Source organism: Perognathus longimembris, chromosome 2, assembly GCF_023159225.1.
Source record: "Perognathus longimembris pacificus isolate PPM17 chromosome 2, ASM2315922v1, whole genome shotgun sequence".
NCBI classification, from domain to species: Eukaryota; Metazoa; Chordata; class Mammalia; order Rodentia; family Heteromyidae; genus Perognathus; species Perognathus longimembris.
In genome coordinates this window covers 111,280,021-111,300,841 of record NC_063162.1, presented here as the reverse complement: position 1 = coordinate 111,300,841, position 20,821 = coordinate 111,280,021, and the positions used below count along the sequence as shown (strand labels likewise).

The 20,821-nt window shown below is 34.5% G+C and overlaps 1 protein-coding gene across 3 annotated transcripts in view; it reads left to right on the top strand.

Moving 5' to 3' along the window:
* Sema3d (semaphorin 3D) overlaps positions 1-20,821 on the top strand; it is a 172,759-nt gene that overhangs the window by 102,136 nt on the left and 49,802 nt on the right. For all 3 annotated transcript variants that reach the window (XR_007210077.1, XM_048339924.1, XM_048339925.1), the window contains exons 6-8: positions 1,466-1,559; positions 4,096-4,224; positions 13,805-13,947. Coding sequence is in view for 2 of the 3 variants with exons in the window: in XM_048339924.1 (XP_048195881.1) it covers positions 1,466-1,559; positions 4,096-4,224; positions 13,805-13,947 (366 nt within the window). In the remaining variant the exon portion in view is untranslated. The remainder of the gene's footprint in view (positions 1-1,465; positions 1,560-4,095; positions 4,225-13,804; positions 13,948-20,821) is intronic.

Genomic DNA, 20,821 nt, shown 5'->3' with positions numbered 1-20,821 from the left:
GTGCTATTATAGATATTTTTTTCAAAACCTTTAATTAGCCTGTTCCTGTTTAATGTAAATACAAGTGATCAAAATTGGATGTGATCAAGTATTCTATGGCAGCAGTGAGTCTATACATTGATGTTACATCCATGAGTTTCAGTTCAGAGAGTAGATCACATGATAACCCTGAGTTCAAGCTCCTACTACTTTGTCTTCTATTAGCATTCTATAATGCTCAGCTAGGAATGGTCCTCATTATAACAAATAAAGCTGGAATTACTAATGTAGGTATACTGTTAGACTTGTAGTGACAGTTCAGTGGGCTCTCCTTAGTAGCTTTTATTTGTTAAGTGGAACTATTGCCAGTATTAAAGTGTATTGGGTTAGCAATTAAGAAAGTATCAGTTGCTAATCAGGGTATTTAATTTCTATCACAATTTTTCCTGGAGTAGTAGGAGTTACAAGTGACAATATAATGCAAGAAATAATCAAATTTCTTCTCTCTCTCTTTTACTTCTGGTTTGCTTTCTACATAAATAGAAGCCAGACATGTGTACCCCACTGAACTTTTGTAGCTCTAGAAAGTCTAACTTTATGGATTCCTCTAGTGGGTGAATAGGGTGCGTCATCTGTCTTTGTGATGCATAGTAGTGTTGTCATTGTTATGAAATACTCAGGCTCATGGGGCTATATTCATTATACATGCATATTTATCTTGGACGGTTCAATGTAATATGTTGTTTTATTTTGTGAGCATTAGAAGTCTGCCAATGTCATTCCATCTGTGGCCATTATTGTAAAAATATAAGTTTCGTCCAAAATAACTATGTGGCTTTATTGTGTATGAGGATTTTACAATAGTGAAAACACTATAATGGGATTTTCTTTCCTTCCACATATCAACAGCTTTGAAAACAAGCTACCTGTCTTAGGATCATTTTCTTTCTTTCTTTTTTTTATAACCCATAAGAGTTTTTTTTTTTTTTATCATAAAGATTCAGTAATCTGGTATAATTGCAGATGCTTAAGTTATATAAATCATACTCAGGGTACAAATATTATATAGTAAATACATTTCTTTTTAAAAGTTGGTTTATGAGGCTCAATAAATTGTGCAACTTAAAATATGTATCTGTAACCCCTCTGTGTATCACCTTTATCATCAAATTCAAACAAAATATGTACATTTGGTGGTTATTGATATTGATGATAGTCCATACTAAATGCATTTATGAGTATGTAACTACTTCAAGCTGAATAATCCATTCAACATGAGCATTAAAATTTTGGGGAAATGAAGGCCTAACATGGATATAGAATCTTGCCAGATGCAATGCCAGCTACAGAGTAAAGAAACCAGGGAGTATATAATATATGCTCAACTAATTTTTATTGAATTTATGATTTAGAATTTAATTCTTGCCTCCCATGTACTTGCTAACTGGGATAAATTTACAACTATCACATGTGTTTCTTGTCACAGGATCTCATATTCAAACTAGACACACATAACTTGGAGTCTGGAAGACTGAAATGTCCTTTTGACCCGCAGCAGCCTTTTGCTTCAGTAATGGCAGGTAAGGGCTTACTGAAAATTAAACCTCATTTCCTTATCTAATTGAAGACAATTTTGGTGGCACATCATTCTCTGCAGATCATCATTATCAATAAAGGAAGGCTGAACATGTCAATGTCAACATAGTTGCTTTGTAAATCAATTGTTCATTCAATTATTTTTAGTGTCAATAGTATGCTTAATTTTACCTTATGCAGTTTTATATTGAAATATCTGGTAGTTTCTTATCCTGAGCTATGTCTCCATTTTGTTCAGTATGGCTACTAAACATGTATTGGGTCCTAGGCTAATTAATAAACAAAAGAACCAAGTTACCAAATAAAGATATATAATGTTAAAACAAGTCTTTCCCAATTTCACTATTAAGGGAATTGGTATATATTTTTCAAGCATGGTTAGCTTTCCCTCACTCTGTTTCCATTTTCATTCTCATGTGAGATGAGTGACTTGTTTAGAGAATGTAATACCGTGTGGTCTAAAGCCCATTCTGAAGAATGTCAGCAGGATCTCCTAATTTTCAACCATTATGAGAATTATTTTTGTCTTCCTTTGGTTCTTAACTTGAATCTCCTTTTATGTAGCTTGTCTGTCAAATGTTTGAACAGAAGATAAGAGAGAGGCCCCATGACATTTTAATTTTCACTTACTGGGAACCAGTGATCTCACATAGAAGTGAGAATATCTGTGTTTCTGTGTGTTCTGAAAATTATGTGGCTTGTGATCACTCGTCTCAGTAAAAGAAATAGATGATGTGGGATTTTTAGCTGTCAAAAATCCCTTAATACAAAAAGGCATAGCTGACCCCATTTAGGAATCCATAAGTAATTCTAGATACAAAGAAGATGATTTTTTTAATATTAGGTACTCACATTCTTTTTTGACAAAATATTAAAATACCTGCAAGTTTTTATATTTCAAAAGAATGTCTTGCTTGTTTTACTTTTGCAAAGCTTGTTCATTATGCTTTTGTTGGCTGTATCATTCCTAAAACTTTGCTCTGCAATAAAACATTGTATTGCCATTTACCTCATATACTCCAGCAAAGCACCTTACTGTTAAAGGTCTGGGAAAAATATCATTTCTACCTCCAATGTACATAGCTTTATTTCTCATCTCTGTGTGCTTTGATTACTCTAAAGTTGTCCATTGACATTACTTAGGTAAATTGACTCAAATAATTAATTGAAAGGCTTATACAAACAGATATAACCAAGGGATTTGGAAAGTATTTTGATTATTTTTTATACACACAGAATTTAAAATTTTTTTTCTGAGGAAAATTGAATTTCAATGCTAAACAATGTGTTTATTTAAATGTTTTTAAATGTACTGTAAAGCAATAGGTATGTTTATTTTATCCTACTAAGTGTAATCCAAAATAGTAAACTCTAAAATTCTCTTTAAATGTCAGTGACTTTGCTTTCAAAGGAACAACATACTCTAATGTAGGGACAGACTTCTTCCTCTCCGCTTCCCACCCATTGCTCTGACTAACATTAGGGAAGATTGTCACTTCCCAGCCTTCTTATCTCTTTTTTTATCTCTCCCACCCTCCTCCTCCCCCTCGCCCTCCCCCTCCCCCTCCCCCTCCCCCTCCTCCTCCTCTTCTCCTCCCCCTTCTCCCCTCCTCCGCTTCTCCTCCCCCTCATTCTTCTCTTTCTCCTCTTCCTCATCTTCTCTTTAGTCCCTCTCTCCCTTCCCCCTTCTCCTTTTTTGCCTCCTCCTCCTCCCTCTCTTTCTCCTCTTCCTCTTCTCCCTTTAGTCTTCTCTCTCCCTTTCACCTTCCTCTATCTGCTGCTTCTCTGTTCTACTTTCTTCCTTCCATCCTTTCTCTCCTCCTTTTCCCTCTCCTATCCTTGCCCCCTCTTCCCATTCTTCTTTATCTTTCTTTTTCCTCTTCTCTATAAATCATGAACATGAACTTTATATAAATAATTTTAAAAGTTTGGTATTCAGTAATGGCACATGAATTCCCTTTTCAAGAATGTCTGCTTATCTGCACTATTAGATTCAGGATCAGCTACAAGGAATGCATCATGTTATTATTATACAGAATGACTTCAGTGCTGAAAGCTCCCTTTCCACAGAGGTGGGGCAAAGAAAACTTGTGGTCAGTGAGGTTGTGTTGGTTAAGTAAACACAAATTATACAATCCATTCCTCATTATAGCATTTTAATTTTAATACATTTTTGTGTGTTGGGTGACACAGAGAAGTGAATTATTTTGGGGAGAAAGGAATAAGTAAAGACTATTCCAAGAGAAGCCAGTGCATGTTTGATTAATATTTCAGAAGAATTTGGCCTTTTAATACAATCAGTTATTTAACATCTGTTTTATCTGTTTTTCAAAGTTAACGGAGTTATTGCTTTGAGTAATATTGAGTAAATTAGTCAATCTCTGAAAGTGAAATTTCAAAGTAACATATTCTGATATCAAATAATCAGCATCTTTGGAGTCAGACTGTTTAATTTGTGTATTTGAAATACTATCTACTTCTGTACTCTTGAAAGTCCTGTGTATGCCTTTCTCCTCCCAGATGAGTACCTCTACTCTGGAACAGCCTCTGATTTCCTTGGCAAAGACACTGCATTCACGCGATCCCTAGGGCCTACTCATGACCACCATTACATCAGAACGGACATTTCAGAGCACTACTGGCTCAATGGTTAGTGATGTTGTCACTTTGGATATTTTTGCATTGGGAGAGATAAGCTCATTATTATTCATTTGGAAGTGTTTGAAATCATTGATTTAACATAGACTAATAAAATATACTTGAAAGAATTCCATATCAAATCAGAACAATCTCCAGAAGCTTTTGCATGTGGTAATAGTAGATATTGATGGAATATATATTTTACTTCTGGCATTATTCTGTTCTTTCACAGATACTTTTGTTATGCACAGTGACATGTGAGATATTATTACATTTATGTTTTTGAAGGATGAACAAATTGCAGGTGAGAAAAGATGAGCCACTGGTCATGTTTCCACAGCTTTTTATCTACAGAACTGGGATTACAGTGATGGCAACCTGATTCCTCCAGTCGATTGTCATGACTTGAGTTAGTTATGCACTGCATAGTAATTTATAGGAAATGGATTTGACTGTAATGCTAACTTCTTTTTAGTAGATTTGCAGGTTTATTTCTGACAGAACAATTTGTCTTTTTTTTTTTGCCAGTCCTGGGCCTTGGACTCAGGGCCTGAGCACTGTCCCTGGCTTCTTCCCGCTCAAGGCTAGCACTCTGCCACTTGAGCCACAGCGCCGCTTCTGGCTGTTTTCTGTATATGTGGTGCTGGGGAATCAAACCTAGGGCCTCATGTATCCCAGGCAGGCACTCTTGCCACTAGGCTATATCCCCAGCCCAGACAATTTGTCTTTTTAACTCACACATATTAGTACATATTTGAAGGTACTGTGTAAAATTTTAGCATGTGTATGTATGTATTGATCAAATCAGAACCGTTAGCCTTCCTTATTTCCCCATATCCATAAAGATAAAGATAAAATTATGTGTTAAGATAGTTTAAGCAATATATTGACGTGGGTTTGTCTCATGATGATTTTATTGTAAGTTACTTATTAAATAGTATCATGTTGTAAGTTTAAAAACTACAGGAAATCAAGGAACTCCCAATGAATGTATTTAATTAATTGAAGGGCTAATACAAGACCATGCTTTGCCCCACTGCCTCATAACAGACCACTTTTTATTATGATTTCCTTTTGCTTTGTACTTAAGATAAGGCTTTATTCCATTGCAGAGCAGAATAACATAAAACTGTGGTTTAAGCAGACAGCCCACATTTACCATTACCACCATAAATCTAGGACTAAAGTGGAGGAGGGCAAGGTAGAAATTTCCTGGAGTCTATCTTTGTTATCTCTCAGTGTCATTTAAACAGTGACAACATAAACAGAAGGAGAAGCACTTTTAAAACCTTTCCTGAGTCAGAATAACCAGGTCTATTTGTTTACACAACAATGTGATCTCTAGAATGACATTTCTACAGAGGCTTTAGTATCTTTTAAAATCAATGTATTCTTATGGCTTAAAATGAGTCTAAGATTCTGTCTCTCAGTAGAGGAGTGATCATCACATAGCTATTCTTTTAAGAGATTATTTACTTAATTATTTCACTTTCACATATCCATAAATAAATCCATATTGTTGTTAAAACAATAAATGAAGATTTTTATGCAAAAATTATTTACCTAAAATGCTCTATTACTATATAAATATGACATGAAGTAGGAAGCTTTCAAATTGGTATAACTCCCTAAGAAACTATTTATGAGGCCTTTTCACCTATTGAGTACTACCACAGGACCTGCACAGAGAGGCAGGGGTAGGTGAGTGATCTCACCATTGATTAATGTGCTGATCAGCCTGGAGAGTGAGGAGAGGAAGAGAAGAGACTATGAAGCTGTAAATATTATTGTGAAACCTAGCAGAGCCATTGATGGTTTACTTCTTAATCAGGAAATCTGACCTTTGTTATTGTAAAGGTAAATGTCAATAGCATGAAATGAAGACTAAAAGGAGAATGAGGATGGGGAGAAAGGTAGTGGGGCTGATAGGAACATGAAAGAAAATAGTAAAGGATATTTGAGAGAGGATATTTGTGAATGAAAGAATCCAAGGATAAAAACAAAAACAAACAAACTGAGTCCATGATGCCAGTAGAAAAGAAAGTTTTCAGGGAAGAAGTGCCATATGGTAGAAGTCTGAGAGAAACTAAATTCAAGCAAGTGGTTAAGACTTGGGAGAATTAACATTTGTGGTTCTGAGTTAGTTACTCAAGGCAATGTGCTTAGTGGTGAAGATCTTGTGTGATCATGAGAACAGTTTATTAGGAATTGTCTACTTTACTGTTGCCCTTTTACTCTCAAAATGTCCCAGTTCAATGAAAACTGGCTGTTTCTTTGGAAATTAAGTATTTTCTCTTAAGCTCTTACTATCACATTCTGATAAAAACTTTCTGAGATTCACTTTGTCTATAATCATGGCTTCTAGTACCGTGTGTGTCTCTTCCCAGAGGGCCATAATTCTTAAAATTACTATAGGAAATCCTGTTAGGAAACAGTTTTAAGTGCTAAGTTGTATTAATATTTCTATGATTGCTATCATATTTCTGAAGGTGGGAGATGAAATTCATACCCTGAGTATTCTGTGACTTTTTTTTTCAGACATTGCTTGAGCATTTTAATATAGTGAAAACCTTTATTTCTCCTTATATACTTAAGCATTTAGTGACTGTATCCTTCCTAATGGTTTCAACTGTTACCTATGTTTCTGGGCTTCCTAAAACTATAATTCCAACTATCTGTAACCGACCTTAAAAATATTTCGTTTGGGCTGGGTGGGACAACTCTATGATCAAAGCTCCTTGGGAAACAGAAGCACGGGGTCCATATGCCTGGCCTCCATATGTTTGGCAAAGTGTTTGTTTAGCATGATCCATGAGGTCCTGGGTTCAATTTACTGTATTAAAGAACAGAAATACAAAAGCAAAACAAAACCAAGGAAACAAAGCAGGCGAGGGAGGCGACAGAGAGAGTGGGGCTTATTTTGGAGTACAGTATTTCAGATTTTAAAAAATGAGTGATTAAAATAAAAATAAAGATTAAACTTTTTCTTGAATTGACCTACTAAATTGAGTTTTTTGTTGTTTCTTGTTTTTATAATTTTAATATTGTAACAAAATATTGAAAACCAATAAGTCTGCTTATTTTGTTGTTTTTTGTTGTTGTTTGTTTTTGTTTTTTTGTCAGTCCTGGTGCTTGAACTCAGGGCCTGAGCATTGTACCAGGCTTCTTTTTGCTCAAGGCTAGCACTCTACCTCTTGAGCCACAGCAACACTTTTGGCTTTTTCTGTTTATGTGTGATACTAAGGAATGGAACCTAAGGGCTTCCTGAATGCTTGGCAAGCACTCTACCACTAAGCCACATTCCCAGTCCCTTTTTTTTTTTTTTTTTTTTTTGCCAGTCCTGGGGCTTGAACTCAGGGCCTGAGCACTATCCCTGGCTTCTTCATGCTCAAGGCTAGCACTCTGCCACTTGAGCCACAGCACCACTTCTGGCCGTTTTCTATATATGTGATGCTGAGCAATGGAACCCAGGGCTTCATGTATATGAAGCAAGCACTCTTGCCACTAGGCCATATTCCAAGTCCCTGTTTTTATCCTCGAATCTTACAGCCAATCCTGCCTTGGCAATTGTCAAACCATCCTTTTCCACATCTCAGTCTTGTGAATAGCTAGAAGTACAGGCATAGGACACCAGCACAAGGGAAGTTTCCTCAATTTTATCCTTTCCTTTCTGTTACCCTAACTTTCTTAACTTCATTCATCCATTTACCCCGGATGTATATTAGATTCCTTCATCTCTTTAATCCCTATTATCTAATCTACCACCCAAGGTTTCTACTTTCTTCAAAATACCTACTGACCTTTTTGCTTTCATGGTCCCAGTTTTCCTAGAGGGCCTAGGTACTTGTCTCTAGGTTGTTGCCAAAGTGTATTATTCACACGCTGATCTCCCTATGTCTTATTTCTCTCTCCTTTGAGATTTAATTCTGCATAACACCCATACTAAGCAGTATCTCAGCTATGTTGACAGTGCTTATTTGTTTACAATTATAATCTTAAAAGCTTCAATATGGTGCTTTGCAAATAGTTTCTGTTAAGCAGCTAGGTATGCATGTCCAGTTTTGGACCCTGATCCTGATCCAGAAATAGAGTCTAGAAAACCAGATTCTGCTCCTTTGACTGCTGTTACAGCCTCACTAGAAATAAGGTCCATGCCCATTTGCCATGCTGGCCCACAGCAAACCCAGACAGTGGGTCGGGCAACAAGGTCTAGGACAGAAAGAGAGAGCAATTGCACGACTTAGGCAGTGTAGTTACAGGCAGGGGAAATGTTTGGAGCAAGTCAGATGTTTCTTGGGAAAGGCAAGCCAGAGTGAGAGGAACTTAATTTGGCCAGAGATCTAGCTAGTCTTAAGTTCCTTTACTGGAGGAAAAAGTGCAAAGGAAGAAAGGAAATGATTAAAACAACATAAGATTCTTATAATGAGGAGTAACCTGATGGACTAAGTCAAAATGTTGACGTTCTCAGGGAGCCTAGCTGTCTTCTTTTTGAGAAACAGCTATTTTCTAGATTTAGTCAACCCATGCTCCAAGGCAGAAGTCAGTGGGTCACCTGTCTAGCATTCGAGGTATGAGGAGAGGGAATACATATGAGCTGCGCTGATTTGGAAGAATAAAGGTTATCTTAGAAATTATATTTTGTAACTTCATATTTTACCAGTAGGGATGAAGCATGAAGTAAGGATGTCCCTGGTGTTCAAACAGTCACTCCCAGCTTGTCTATGTTGATACTAGGCTTTTGAGAAGAAATACTTTCCCTATCTCTTAGAAGGTTTACTGTCTCTTTATAGTCATTTTGGGAATAAATTCATTAATTCTTTAATTCTGGGCACAGTTATGGACACGGGACACAAGAATGAAGGATGCCCTGGCCAATATGCTACCCACTTTCCATGCAGGGCTATTTAAATTAAAAAAAAAATTAAAAAATAGGACTGAAGACATAAACTGGTCATAAGTTGTTAGTCTAGCATACTGGAATGTCTCTAACATTACAAATGCAGAATATAAAAGAAACATGAAAGAAACTTAAAAATCGGCTTCTCATGCACACTAGTCATGTTTCAACTGTTCAATAGTCACATGACTAGAGCATACTGACTCAGATACAAAAGTATTTCTATTAGAGAAATTTATATGAAACAACTCTGCTTTTGAACCACAGATATGGTAGTGCACACCTGTAAATTTCAGAACTCAGGAAACAAAGGGCTACATACAAAATCAAAGTCAGCCTGGGCTACATAGTGAGACACTACTCTTACTTCTACTAAAATAAATAAATAAATAAAACATTCTTGCTTACTAATTTTGTGTCCTAACTAAAGTCTTATTATACTATATATGTTTCTTATCATTTTGTATAGCATATAGAAGTGAAACATTAAGCTTCATAAGATTACTGTCAGTTGTAAGGAAGTAATCATATTTTAAATAATAGGCTCTCTGTCAGGTTATGTTTATTTATCCTGTGTACCACTGCTGTAGTATATATTATTTATTCCTGACTAATTTAAGAAACTTAGAAAATGCATATCCTGAGCATTTTTACAAACAGGATATTATGTGTAGATTAAAACATAAAACTAAATTGCATTTGCATTTGCATATTTAGGTGTTATGATAAAGATTCTAAGAATGCTTTTTAGTGTGTTCATACATGGAACAACTGAATGAGCTGAAAATCCTTAAATATGTGGGCATATTGTGTTTTATGCCTTACTAGGCTTTAACCAGTGTGGGACCGCACTCTTCAACAACTCTATGATCCTGCTCAATTTCTTCAGAACTGTCTAGCCTAATTTCAAGACTTAAAAATATGGAATCATTGATTCTTTCTTTGAGGTATTGAACCACCAGTTAAATATGTTACAAGGAAGGTGATTAAAAAAAGTTGCAAAGGTAAAATACTACAGGTGGCTCCATGACTATGAAGATGATGTCACACTTTTCTTTATCAATTTTAAAACATAAAGAAATAGAAACTCAGGCACAAGTTAGAGTGAGTCCTCAAACACAGTCATCTTATTAGCATTTTAAGGACAAAATACATCACTACTTGGAAAATGAAAACAAACAATGGAGCTTCAGTTGCATGTGTTTTTATTTTCTTTTCTGGAGTTAATGGGAAATTTTGCTTTAGTTCTTCATTTAAACATATGGAGGCAGTGTTAATTTAAAGTGGGTGTATGAGTGCTCTGTTGTCTGTTAATTTTACCACACGAAAGGACATTTTTTTTAAATAGGAAACATATTATAAGAAGAAATAAAAGGAAGTCAAAATATCACTACCTATTAAGCGATAGGTAGGTGTCATCATCCAGATGAAGAAGCTCATGAAGAAATGAAAACAGTTTACCCTTCAGGCCACATGGGCTTGTTACATTTGTACTTGGCAAGGCCTCATGGAGTCAGGCTAGAAGTTCATTTGTAAAAATGCTTGATTTCAAACTCCATTGCTATGAGGACATGTATTTCAATGCCAAGGACAGGGTGGGGGTGTGCTATAATAAAGCCCAGGTGTCTTCTCATTTTATTTTAAATAGTTTAATTCAACCACTATGCAGTAATTTAACGATACCTATTTTTACTCACATTTGGCAGCAAGTCAGGAAAGATTTTCTATCACAAAACACTAACATCACTGTTCTAAGACAGTACCTCAGTGTAATCTGCAAGAAAGAAACTATTCTTGAAAGTTGTACTTATTTTTAGGTCATAAGTATGCTTATTATTTAAATCAGAGAATAGAGTACTATTTGCTACTAACTTTTTTCCATAATTAAATTTCATCATATAATAAACATTTGGCTTAAACATCTCTAACATTCCCCTCCTGAACAAATTTTATTTTATTAGTGTCCAAAAAACTAGCATTTAAGAGTTCAATAACATCATCACAGACTGAATAAAACACAAAACCATACATAATGCGTATTAGCTTACAGTTAAAAGAAATAGCACTGGGACAAACATCTATACTATTTTTCTCTGTTGATACAATAATAAAATTCATGAAATGAAGACTTGAGCACACTCTATTTTTTGGCCGTTGACTACAATGCTACCTGGTATTACCCAGACAACAATTTTCATTTTCTATACATTTTTGCAGTATGGACAAAAGCTACTTGATTGTCTTGTGTTTTTTAAGACCTCTGTGTTTGAATCTTATTTTTGTTTTCAACAGAAGTAAAAAAAAAAATCAATAGCTCATATAATCAATTTTTTTTTAATGTTTAGAAACTGCTTTTATGAGGCAGTTGCCATTCACATTGTTTTTTTTTTTCTGTTATTTGGGATGTTTTTCTGCTTTAAATCACTGACTACCCATTTTCTTCAGAGGGAAGGATGTGCAAATCTTTCACCACTATGCAAATACATCACCGTTTACTTTTTTCATTATAAATTTACCTCTGTCACTGTATAGGTCAAATAGGATATTAGCATTACAAGTCACAATGCTAGAATGTGTATATTATACTGAAATTATATTTAGGTAGTATAATTCTGTTTATGGTAATGAACATCTTAAGCTCATTTATTTTCAAGATTAAGGGATCCAATCATATTACTATAATTTCAGAATCATTTTCTTAAACCTTTTAATCCCATTATAGTTACTTAAAAATTATATTTATGATTTAGCCTTCACTTGCCCTGTCCATTCATAATCTCCACTATGAATTGTGGGTCGAAGAGTCTAACAACCAATTTTTCTCTGTATATGGAATGGATTCTACTTTAGTGACTATTAAGTTTAGATCCTTGTAAGAGTCACCTACAGGATAGTTCTTTTAAGTATTGTACTTATAAATATTTTAAATAGAGTAAATATTTTCACTCACTTTGGTGGCATTGGATTAAGTGTGTGTATATTTAGAACATTGTATGGCTTGTTCAATATCTGTTCATGTGTCTGTGGAGACTCCCTTGGTTGTCCTTTTCTCCTTTAATTGTTGTCAACTCTTTTGGGGGTATCAAGGTTAGGTTTTATTCTTTAGCCATCTACTGTCTTATTTACTGTTGTTTATTAATTAAAATTAAAATTGAAGAGTCAGTTATTCATTTAAAAATACTTGATCCTGGTAGATCTTGAATATATTAGCAATTGAAATATCAAGTATATATTTACAGAAAAATCTTTATTTAGATTGCTGTTAATTGTTAAAAAATCAGAAATGTTCATTTACAAATAAAAAAGATCGTTTTATTTTGCTCAGGGATTAAAATAAAATGTTTGGGATTTAGCAACAACCTGTAAGAGGGTGAAACAAATGTTTTATTGAAGTTTTGAAATCCAGTAAATACTGAGGAAACAAAGAACTTCACACAACTAGTCCCTATTTCTTTTCCCCTAAGCCTTTACATGGAAACTGGGAAGACTCAGAAGACCTAAGAGGGGCTGGGATGAATGTAACTGAAACTCAAAACACTTGAAACTCAATATTAAATTCTGTCCATTGAAAATAGCTATTGTGAAACATTTTTAATAGTTGGCCTTTTCACCAATTGCTATGCATTTATTTGCAAGGATACAACTTTCACTTTTCCTTGGAACAAATCAATCAAGAGTTTTAAGCAAAACCATAGAAGGCAATGCTAATCTTTTTATTGACCTTCCCAGGTCTTTAAAAAAAATTCTTTTTTTTTTAGCATCTTTCTATGCTTCCTTCAAGATATTTCATACATTTGACTTAACTGAAGTCCTTCCCTCAATTCATAGGAAGAATTCTGTTGGGTTCTTTGCTTTTAGTCAAACAATTATTTTTGAACCAATATAGATATAAAACCAAATAGACTGACTCCAGAAAACAAATTGGAGATGGCCCAAGCATTATTACTGTTTTCATTTTGTCCCCTTAGGAAATTTAATAAAATGCAGCAGATAACAGCATGTAGGAGCTCTTTGGAATATAAGTATAATTTGAGATATATGTACAGGTTTTCTTAGATTTTTTTAAATAAAATATGTCATGGTTAGATAGCAATAACTGCATCGTAAATAAGAAAAATGGATATAAAAATCATTGAATTGCCAGGTGTGATAAGATTTCCTATAGCACTTAAATAACATTTGGCATTCATATGATGACCTTAATATAATGTTCACATAGCATTTCTGCCAGCGAAGGACCACATACAGCACACATGAAAATGTGTTCCCAGGCTAATATATTACCTAAAGAGTTCATAGCCCCTACTTCATGTAATTACATTCTGTGATGTACTCTGAATCATGATGAAATCACCTAACAATGCATTTCTCAGAATGTATTCCTTTTATATTTTGTGATCTGTGACTGATTTCATGGAATTGTAACAAATTGGGAGTGTTAGCCAAACGTCTTCTCACCTATGCTCTAGAATTCCTGAGGACTTGTTCTGAACCTCTTTCCACTGTTCTGCTTTTCTTCATGGCAATGAGTTTGTCTGCACATCTTGCTTCACACATTAGACTGATGGTTTATGTTTCTAATTTTTCTAAGTTGTTTTACATTCTAAATTCACTAGTCCTATTACAGCTGGCTTGTTGGTTGTTGTTGTTTTTTTTTAGCACTTTAATTTATAGCTATTATTTTTCAAACAGGAGCAAAATTTATTGGAACTTTCCCTATACCGGATACCTATAATCCAGATGATGACAAAATATATTTCTTCTTTCGTGAATCATATCAAGAAGGCAGTACTTCTGATAAGACCATCCTTTCTCGAGTTGGAAGAGTTTGTAAGGCAAGATATATTTATTTATTTTACTTAACATATATGTATATTTGCAGAATTTGACTAACCATGCAATGCTGAAATGACAATTTCCATTATTCCTGAAAGTGCAGGGTTGATTTATACTCTCATACAGGTATAATCTCTGAAAAGTGAAAATATTTATTTAAGAGAGAAGGATTTGCATTTCTCAAATATTGAAGTTTGTTTTATATTAAACAAACTGTTACCCAGGAATGACAAACACCATTTGGGCAGCAAATATATTGTCTTTTAAGGGTTGTCTTCTTTCCACTCTTGCCTGTTTTTATTTCCTCCCATCCCCACCTCCATTTTATCCTGGTCTGTGGAGGTTAGAATATTTCCATATAATGATAAATAACCTCATCTTAAAATTAAGAATAACTTGAAGGGTTATCTGTACCTGTTATCTCATATTAAATGGTCTGAGGCTGCAAAAAACTCTCATGAAGGGGTAGAGGCAGCAAAGTCAGAAGAATGTCTGAGAAAAGGGGTTCCTAACACTCACCTGTTATTCCTGTATTTGGGGAAAGCTGAAGCACACCTTTGTGTTTTAGAATAATAAACATCACGCATCACAGCCACCCAGATCCATTGTCTAGTTATTAAAGGTTAGGAGGGGGTATGACCATATGCATTCCTCTAGCTCAAAAAGGATAACTGCCCTTTTTTGAGTGTAACTCTCATTTCCTGCCTGTGGACCAAGTAACGTTTCTCTCTTTGTGTTCCATGTTTTCCTGTCTCATCCTGTTACACTGAAACCAATCCTTGCTAAATCTTGAAAAAAGTAGTGAATGCAACTCAATATAAATATTGGAGTGACTTAAAAACTAACAAAAATATATTTAACATTTTTATTCAAACATCAATTTATACAGTATGTACTGATCAATTTATTCAAATCTGAATATACTTTAGTGTATTAAACAATTGAGTTCTTGACAACTAAGACTTTGATTAAATTCTGAGAAAAAAAATATAGGTTGGAATAGCCAAAGTCACATGGCGTTTATTTTGAAGGGCATTGCAATTAATCTTCAATATTTCCCTTTACTATAAATTAGATGTGAAACCATCAAACCTTATGAGATGCATTTTATGCCATCCCAAGTTGCATTTGATTGACTACAAACCTTACAGAATAATAATGCTACAGGAACATGCTTTAGATTTAGGTATATTATCTTTGGCCTGTACTTGTGTCTACTGAACTAACATTTCTTGCACAGACAGACACCTTCAGCACAAACTCAGTTATTAAAGACAAGTGCTGTTAAGTTAATAAATACTCTCTGATGGAAGCTTTCTTTGGTCTTGTACAAACTTTTCATTTTCTTCCATGCGAGCCTATATCACTTTTTGTTTCAGTCTGTGCCTTCAGGCTTCTGAACACTTCCTGGGACAGAAATATACACCATCATTGCACTTAAAGTGCTAATGAAAACATGGCTTTTGAATGAGGCCAACCATGAGCCCAGATCATTCTTTATCTGATGTCCAAGTCAATAATGTTGTCATCTCCTACCTATCCCCACCCTGCAACAGATTCCCTAAAAAGCATGCTCCTTCTCTCTGTCTAAGCATCTACAGTAATTTCTCTTGAAGCCTCTAGCCTAGGGATGAATGGGCTTTGCTTGGATTAGTCTTTGTGTGTTAGGGTATTGAGGCAGGCCTTACCTCAACACTATCCTGAGCCTAAAAAGTTTTCCTGTGCATTTACAATGTGTGTACTTATGAACTGTTAAATATGTCAAAAAAAATTTGCATCCAGTCAAATGTATTTTATGACTCATTTTCTCATGAAGATATTTAACAAGGACATTACCTTTGAATCTTTTCAGTGTTTATTTTTCTTTTTGATAGGGCTAAGCTTTCTGATAAAAGCTTATTTACAGAAAAGTATTGTTTGTATCCCTCTATAATAGTAAAAGCTAAGGAATTATATTAGAAATACTTTTGCCTTATTAAACTTATATATTAAAAATATAATGTAGACTCTAAACATCAGCATATAATCATTTGAGCAGACTACTACAAAGTAGAAATAGCAAAGAAAAATTGTATTAAATGAATCTTCACAACTCAGAAACTTCTAGAGCATACACTAAATTTTTTTCATACTATTAATCTGGGTTAACAGCTAAGAAATGGTGAGATCAAGTGAAGACTTGATGGATGAATTTACTGTAAAAATAAAAGGGGTTTTTAACTTACTAGTTTATCTCCTCATTTAAATATTTTTGGTGAGTCCCATCTTCAGAATTGTTTCCAGGACAAATAATCCATTGGTCCAATGTTTAATATGCTTGATTCTAAATGATTTCTTTGCAATTTAATTACAGAATAATTTTTACCCATGTTTCTGAATTTTCCTTAGTAATTTGGAATTAAACTATGACAAAAGTTGAGTACACTCAGGTGTATATTTCATTAACCACAGTAAAAATATTTTTTTAGACTCCTAAAAAATGCTATGCACTGTAAAACAATAACTTTAATAATAATTTTAAAATTTAATGTAACTTTTTATATGATTATTTTCACATACAAAAATTATTTTGACATTATTTGGAACATATTTTACAGAGATTTACAGGAACAAAAATGAGTTTGATAGTTAACAACAAAAAGACTCACGAAGGAAGATGGCATGTTAGAAAAAATTAAAAGCTGTCTATGCCTTACTGAGTCCAGCAAAAAGCAGGATTGGAGGCATGGTTCAAGTGGTAGGACACTAGCTTTTGTCAAGCAATAGTATGAGGTCTTGAGGTCAAATTCTATTACTACCAATTAAACAAGCAAGCAAACAAGTATTAGCAGCAAGGCTATCAAAATCATTTTCCCAAATGACACATTCTATTTGAAATAAGTTGTGAGCTTTTATCTTGCTTTATTTCTTACTGTCTCAGTATTCTATGCTACAAATTGTGGATACACTTCTCTTACATAACTATTTTACCAGGTAGATGTTGTATTTTGGAGGTCAGATCTGGCCAGCGCCATATTGGCCACATGGCAAGCTTGACCATGTGATGTTTCTAGCATCTTGTCTTGATGGGTGTGCCTGGAGTCCTATAGGAAGGGAAGTCCCATCCCCAGGTAATGGGGTTCCTAAATCCCAAGAGATAGGGGCGGGAACATGGACTACAGGACCCCATTACAGATGTATGACTTAGTGAGGCCTAAGGATTCAGATGTGACAGATACTCAACGAAGTATTGAACACAAGACCAATTCAGATAGATTTCTTGATTCCTGGAGGCACATTTATTATAGGAAATTTAAGTATAGAAAATGAAAATATTTGGTTAATCTACAATGAGTTAAAGTTCAATGATCATACTCACGCCACTCTGCAACATTTACTTTGGAACTAGGCCAATTTAACTTTGGTTAGAAATAGGCTAAAAAAAAGGAGGAGGGGGAGGTGGTGGAGATGACAGTTTTAATATTTAGGGAATAGTGGCTTATTAGTTACTAAAAGTGATTGGAAAGATAAGTCATTTTATTGGGTGAAAATTAATATTATTTTTAATTTAGTGTGCAATTTGAGTAATGAAAATATTGTTGAAAACATGCAGATGGGGAGAGACATCATAAAGTGAGAAATTAATTCAGAAAGTAATTCCACATGGCAATTTTAGTCAATGATATGCTGTGGAGAGTAAATATCTTCATCTGAAGAATCACCTTAGATGAAACTCAGTAATTTACCATTGTACATAGAACACCTTTCTCATGGATTAGCCTTCAGTTAAGGTCACAACTTTCCAATCAAACTAGTCACCTTTTTAATATTTAAATCATGGTGTTTAGCCTGATTTTGAAGTCCTTATTGAAACTGCAAGCCCTTTGATCCTGTTGAGTTGTCAGTTTTGCAAAGCACTACATAGGTCATCTTACACACTGGAGAAATTCTCTCATAGATGATAACTACATAGATCTTTGTGTTAAAGTAATAAAATTCTGACTGAATGGAGACTAACACAATGAAATAAATTCTGCTATGTGGTTTTACTTTGCCATTTACTGTGTGGTATGTGTGTGTGTGTGTGTGTGTGTGTGTGTGTGTGTGTGTGTGTGTTTTCCTTAAATAAATGTGTGGAAATATCTGCCCTTTCATCAAGGCTTGCTTGCAATGATCTATCTCAAGGCTGTTTTGTATTACTTTTCAGATTCTATTCGTTTTGGGAAGCATTGTCCACTAGCTTACTTAGGCTAGCTCATTCCAGATTCCAGCTGTAGGTTATGCCAGTTCTCTTTTCCATTTTGCAGTATTTCCTTTTGTTCATGCCAGGAATTCAATTTGGAGAGTCCTTTCACATAACTTGCCTAGGGGGGGTCTCATTAATAGTTTGGTTTTTTTTTCCTTCAATTCCACTTGGATTGTCTATTTTGTTACACAGTTCTATTGGACAATAACTGTCTTTGAAGACTTGTGTTTTTATGCTGTTGACACATCTCCCCCAAGCTGTGGGTTTTCCGCTTACTTTTAGAGTGTCACTTACAACCTAAATGAGAGATTTAGTGCCAGGAGTTACAGATGTGCTTTACCATCACTTCCATCTGTTTTCCTGTCTAAGAAATTCTTAGGAAGGGATATATTCTGTTTGCTGTATCTTAAAAAAAAATAAAGGAAAATAAACTTTGATCCTATCTGAAAAAAGATTGCTAAATGCATGTGGATTTACCTAATTTTTATCTAGTATATTGTAGAAACCAAGGTCATTAGTATAGTATTTACCCAAGTTATGCATTGCTAATAATCTTTCAGAGCTTTTGAAGCATTAAGGAAAACATGTGCTCCATTTCTATTTGCTTTGTCAAGCTCCAGTGGCAAATTACAAACAGTTGTCTCTAAATAAAAGAATATTACTTTAAGAAAAAAAGAGTTCCCTTGAAATCCTCTATGGATTGCATTATATAGAATATTCTGTTCTCAACGCTTACCAAAAAGTTGGCTTGTTCATTAATTTTTCTTCAATATTTTGTCTCAAATATTTATGCTTACATATTTTTGTTTTCTCTACTAGTAAAGTATTTCAAAGATTATTACTAGTTGAAATAAAGGATATTAATTCATGGCTGCCATGCTGTCTGAAATATATTTTAGATTTCTTAAGTAGCAGAGAATGGCACTAAACTTAAAAAAAAATTGAAGAGCAAGTTGTAATTGATCTTATTCTGGTAAAGAGAAGACAGATGACCAAAAGTTCTCTTTGTTAAAAGCAAATATGAACTGTATCTTCACTTCCTCAATAAGCAGTGACGTGTTCATTTTTTTTTTTTTTTTTTTTTTTTTTTTTTTTTTGCCATTCCTGGGCCTTGGACTCAGGGCCTGAGCACTGTCCCTGGCTTCTTCCCGCTCAAGGCTAGCACTCTGCCACTTGAGCCACAGCGCCGCTTCTGGCCGTTTTCTGTATATGTGGTGCTGGGGAATCAAACCTAGGGCCTTGTGTATCCCAGGCAGGCACTCTTGCCACTAGGCTATATCCCCAGCCCCTGACATGTTCATTTTTATGTCACTTGTTACCTAGCTGTTCTCACATTTTCTCCTTCATCTGCCCTAAAATTATTGCCAGGTGTTATATGAATACAACGCAAGGCAATTTTCTTGATGAATACTATTATTATCTTACTGTTATTTTCTTTACAGCTTAAATTTTTAGTAGCTAAGACATTGTTTTTATCTCAATGAGCCAGTCACATAAAACAGCCTATTACAAAAGAAGGCTTCTTTGGCTAAGGAGATATATGTAGCATATTTTTAAAAAATTTGATTGGGTGGATAAACTTCAACATTTTCATTAGATCTTTTAAAATATAGACATGTACTCATTTAAGGTTTTCTTTATGACATAATTATAGACTAGTATATCTGTTGAATTCTTTCCTATGAGCCCCTTGGGGCCTTCTCTAGGCTTCAGTACTTTGTTTCTGCCAGAGATTGGTTATACTTTTAAGCTTACAAGTTTACCACCTGAGTTTGTATTTTTTTAAATCATTATTACTGATCCATCCCCATGTACATAAGTAAGCTTTCAAAGAAGGATTCTAAAATCTGTGCCTAGAGAAAACTTCAGCAGATTCGCTGAAGACTAAGGCCAGCACCGAGAAAAGTCAGTTGGACACCTACTATGAGATGCCAGCTGCTGTGATTGTAACTCCTGTTTTTCCTACAACAGTGGCAGTCTTTATGCTTATTAGATGACATATTTAGACAGCTTTTATTATGAATGAGAAATCAGTTGAAGACCATGAGTAGTTGATAGAAACATAACAATCCTTATATGTACATGATGTTAATGACTGGCGCTCAAAGAAAAACATGCATAGATTATGTCATTTGAAATATTTCACAGAATTCACCCTTTTGCCTGCAAAATGATACTGATAATGGTCCAACACTGGGGAGCCTGAGGCAGGAGGCTCATGAGTTCAAGACCAGTCTGTACCACATATTGAATTCAAAGTCAGCCTGGGCTACATACATAGTGAGATCTTGTCTCAAAATACCACAAACAACATTGAAAAAATACGAGGAAAACCTATATATTAAGCAAAAGAGAATCTATAGCTTCTGATTTCAGCATCGTTTTTTTTTCTTTTTGAAGTTTTTAAGAAATTTATTTCTCCATTGTGTATTGATTCAAAAATTCTATTAGTCTTTAATTTAAATCAGTTATAATATTGTGACAATTCTTTGACAACATAAAATGTTCATGGAGTACCACAAGTTCTCAGATGTCTTGGCAATTTCATTAGTTGTACTAAATCTTTAGGATTTAAGAGTATAGGAAGTTAAAGCCAATTATTGCATTGTCCAAGAGCTTCTGTTTCCATACATAGGTGAAAATGACAA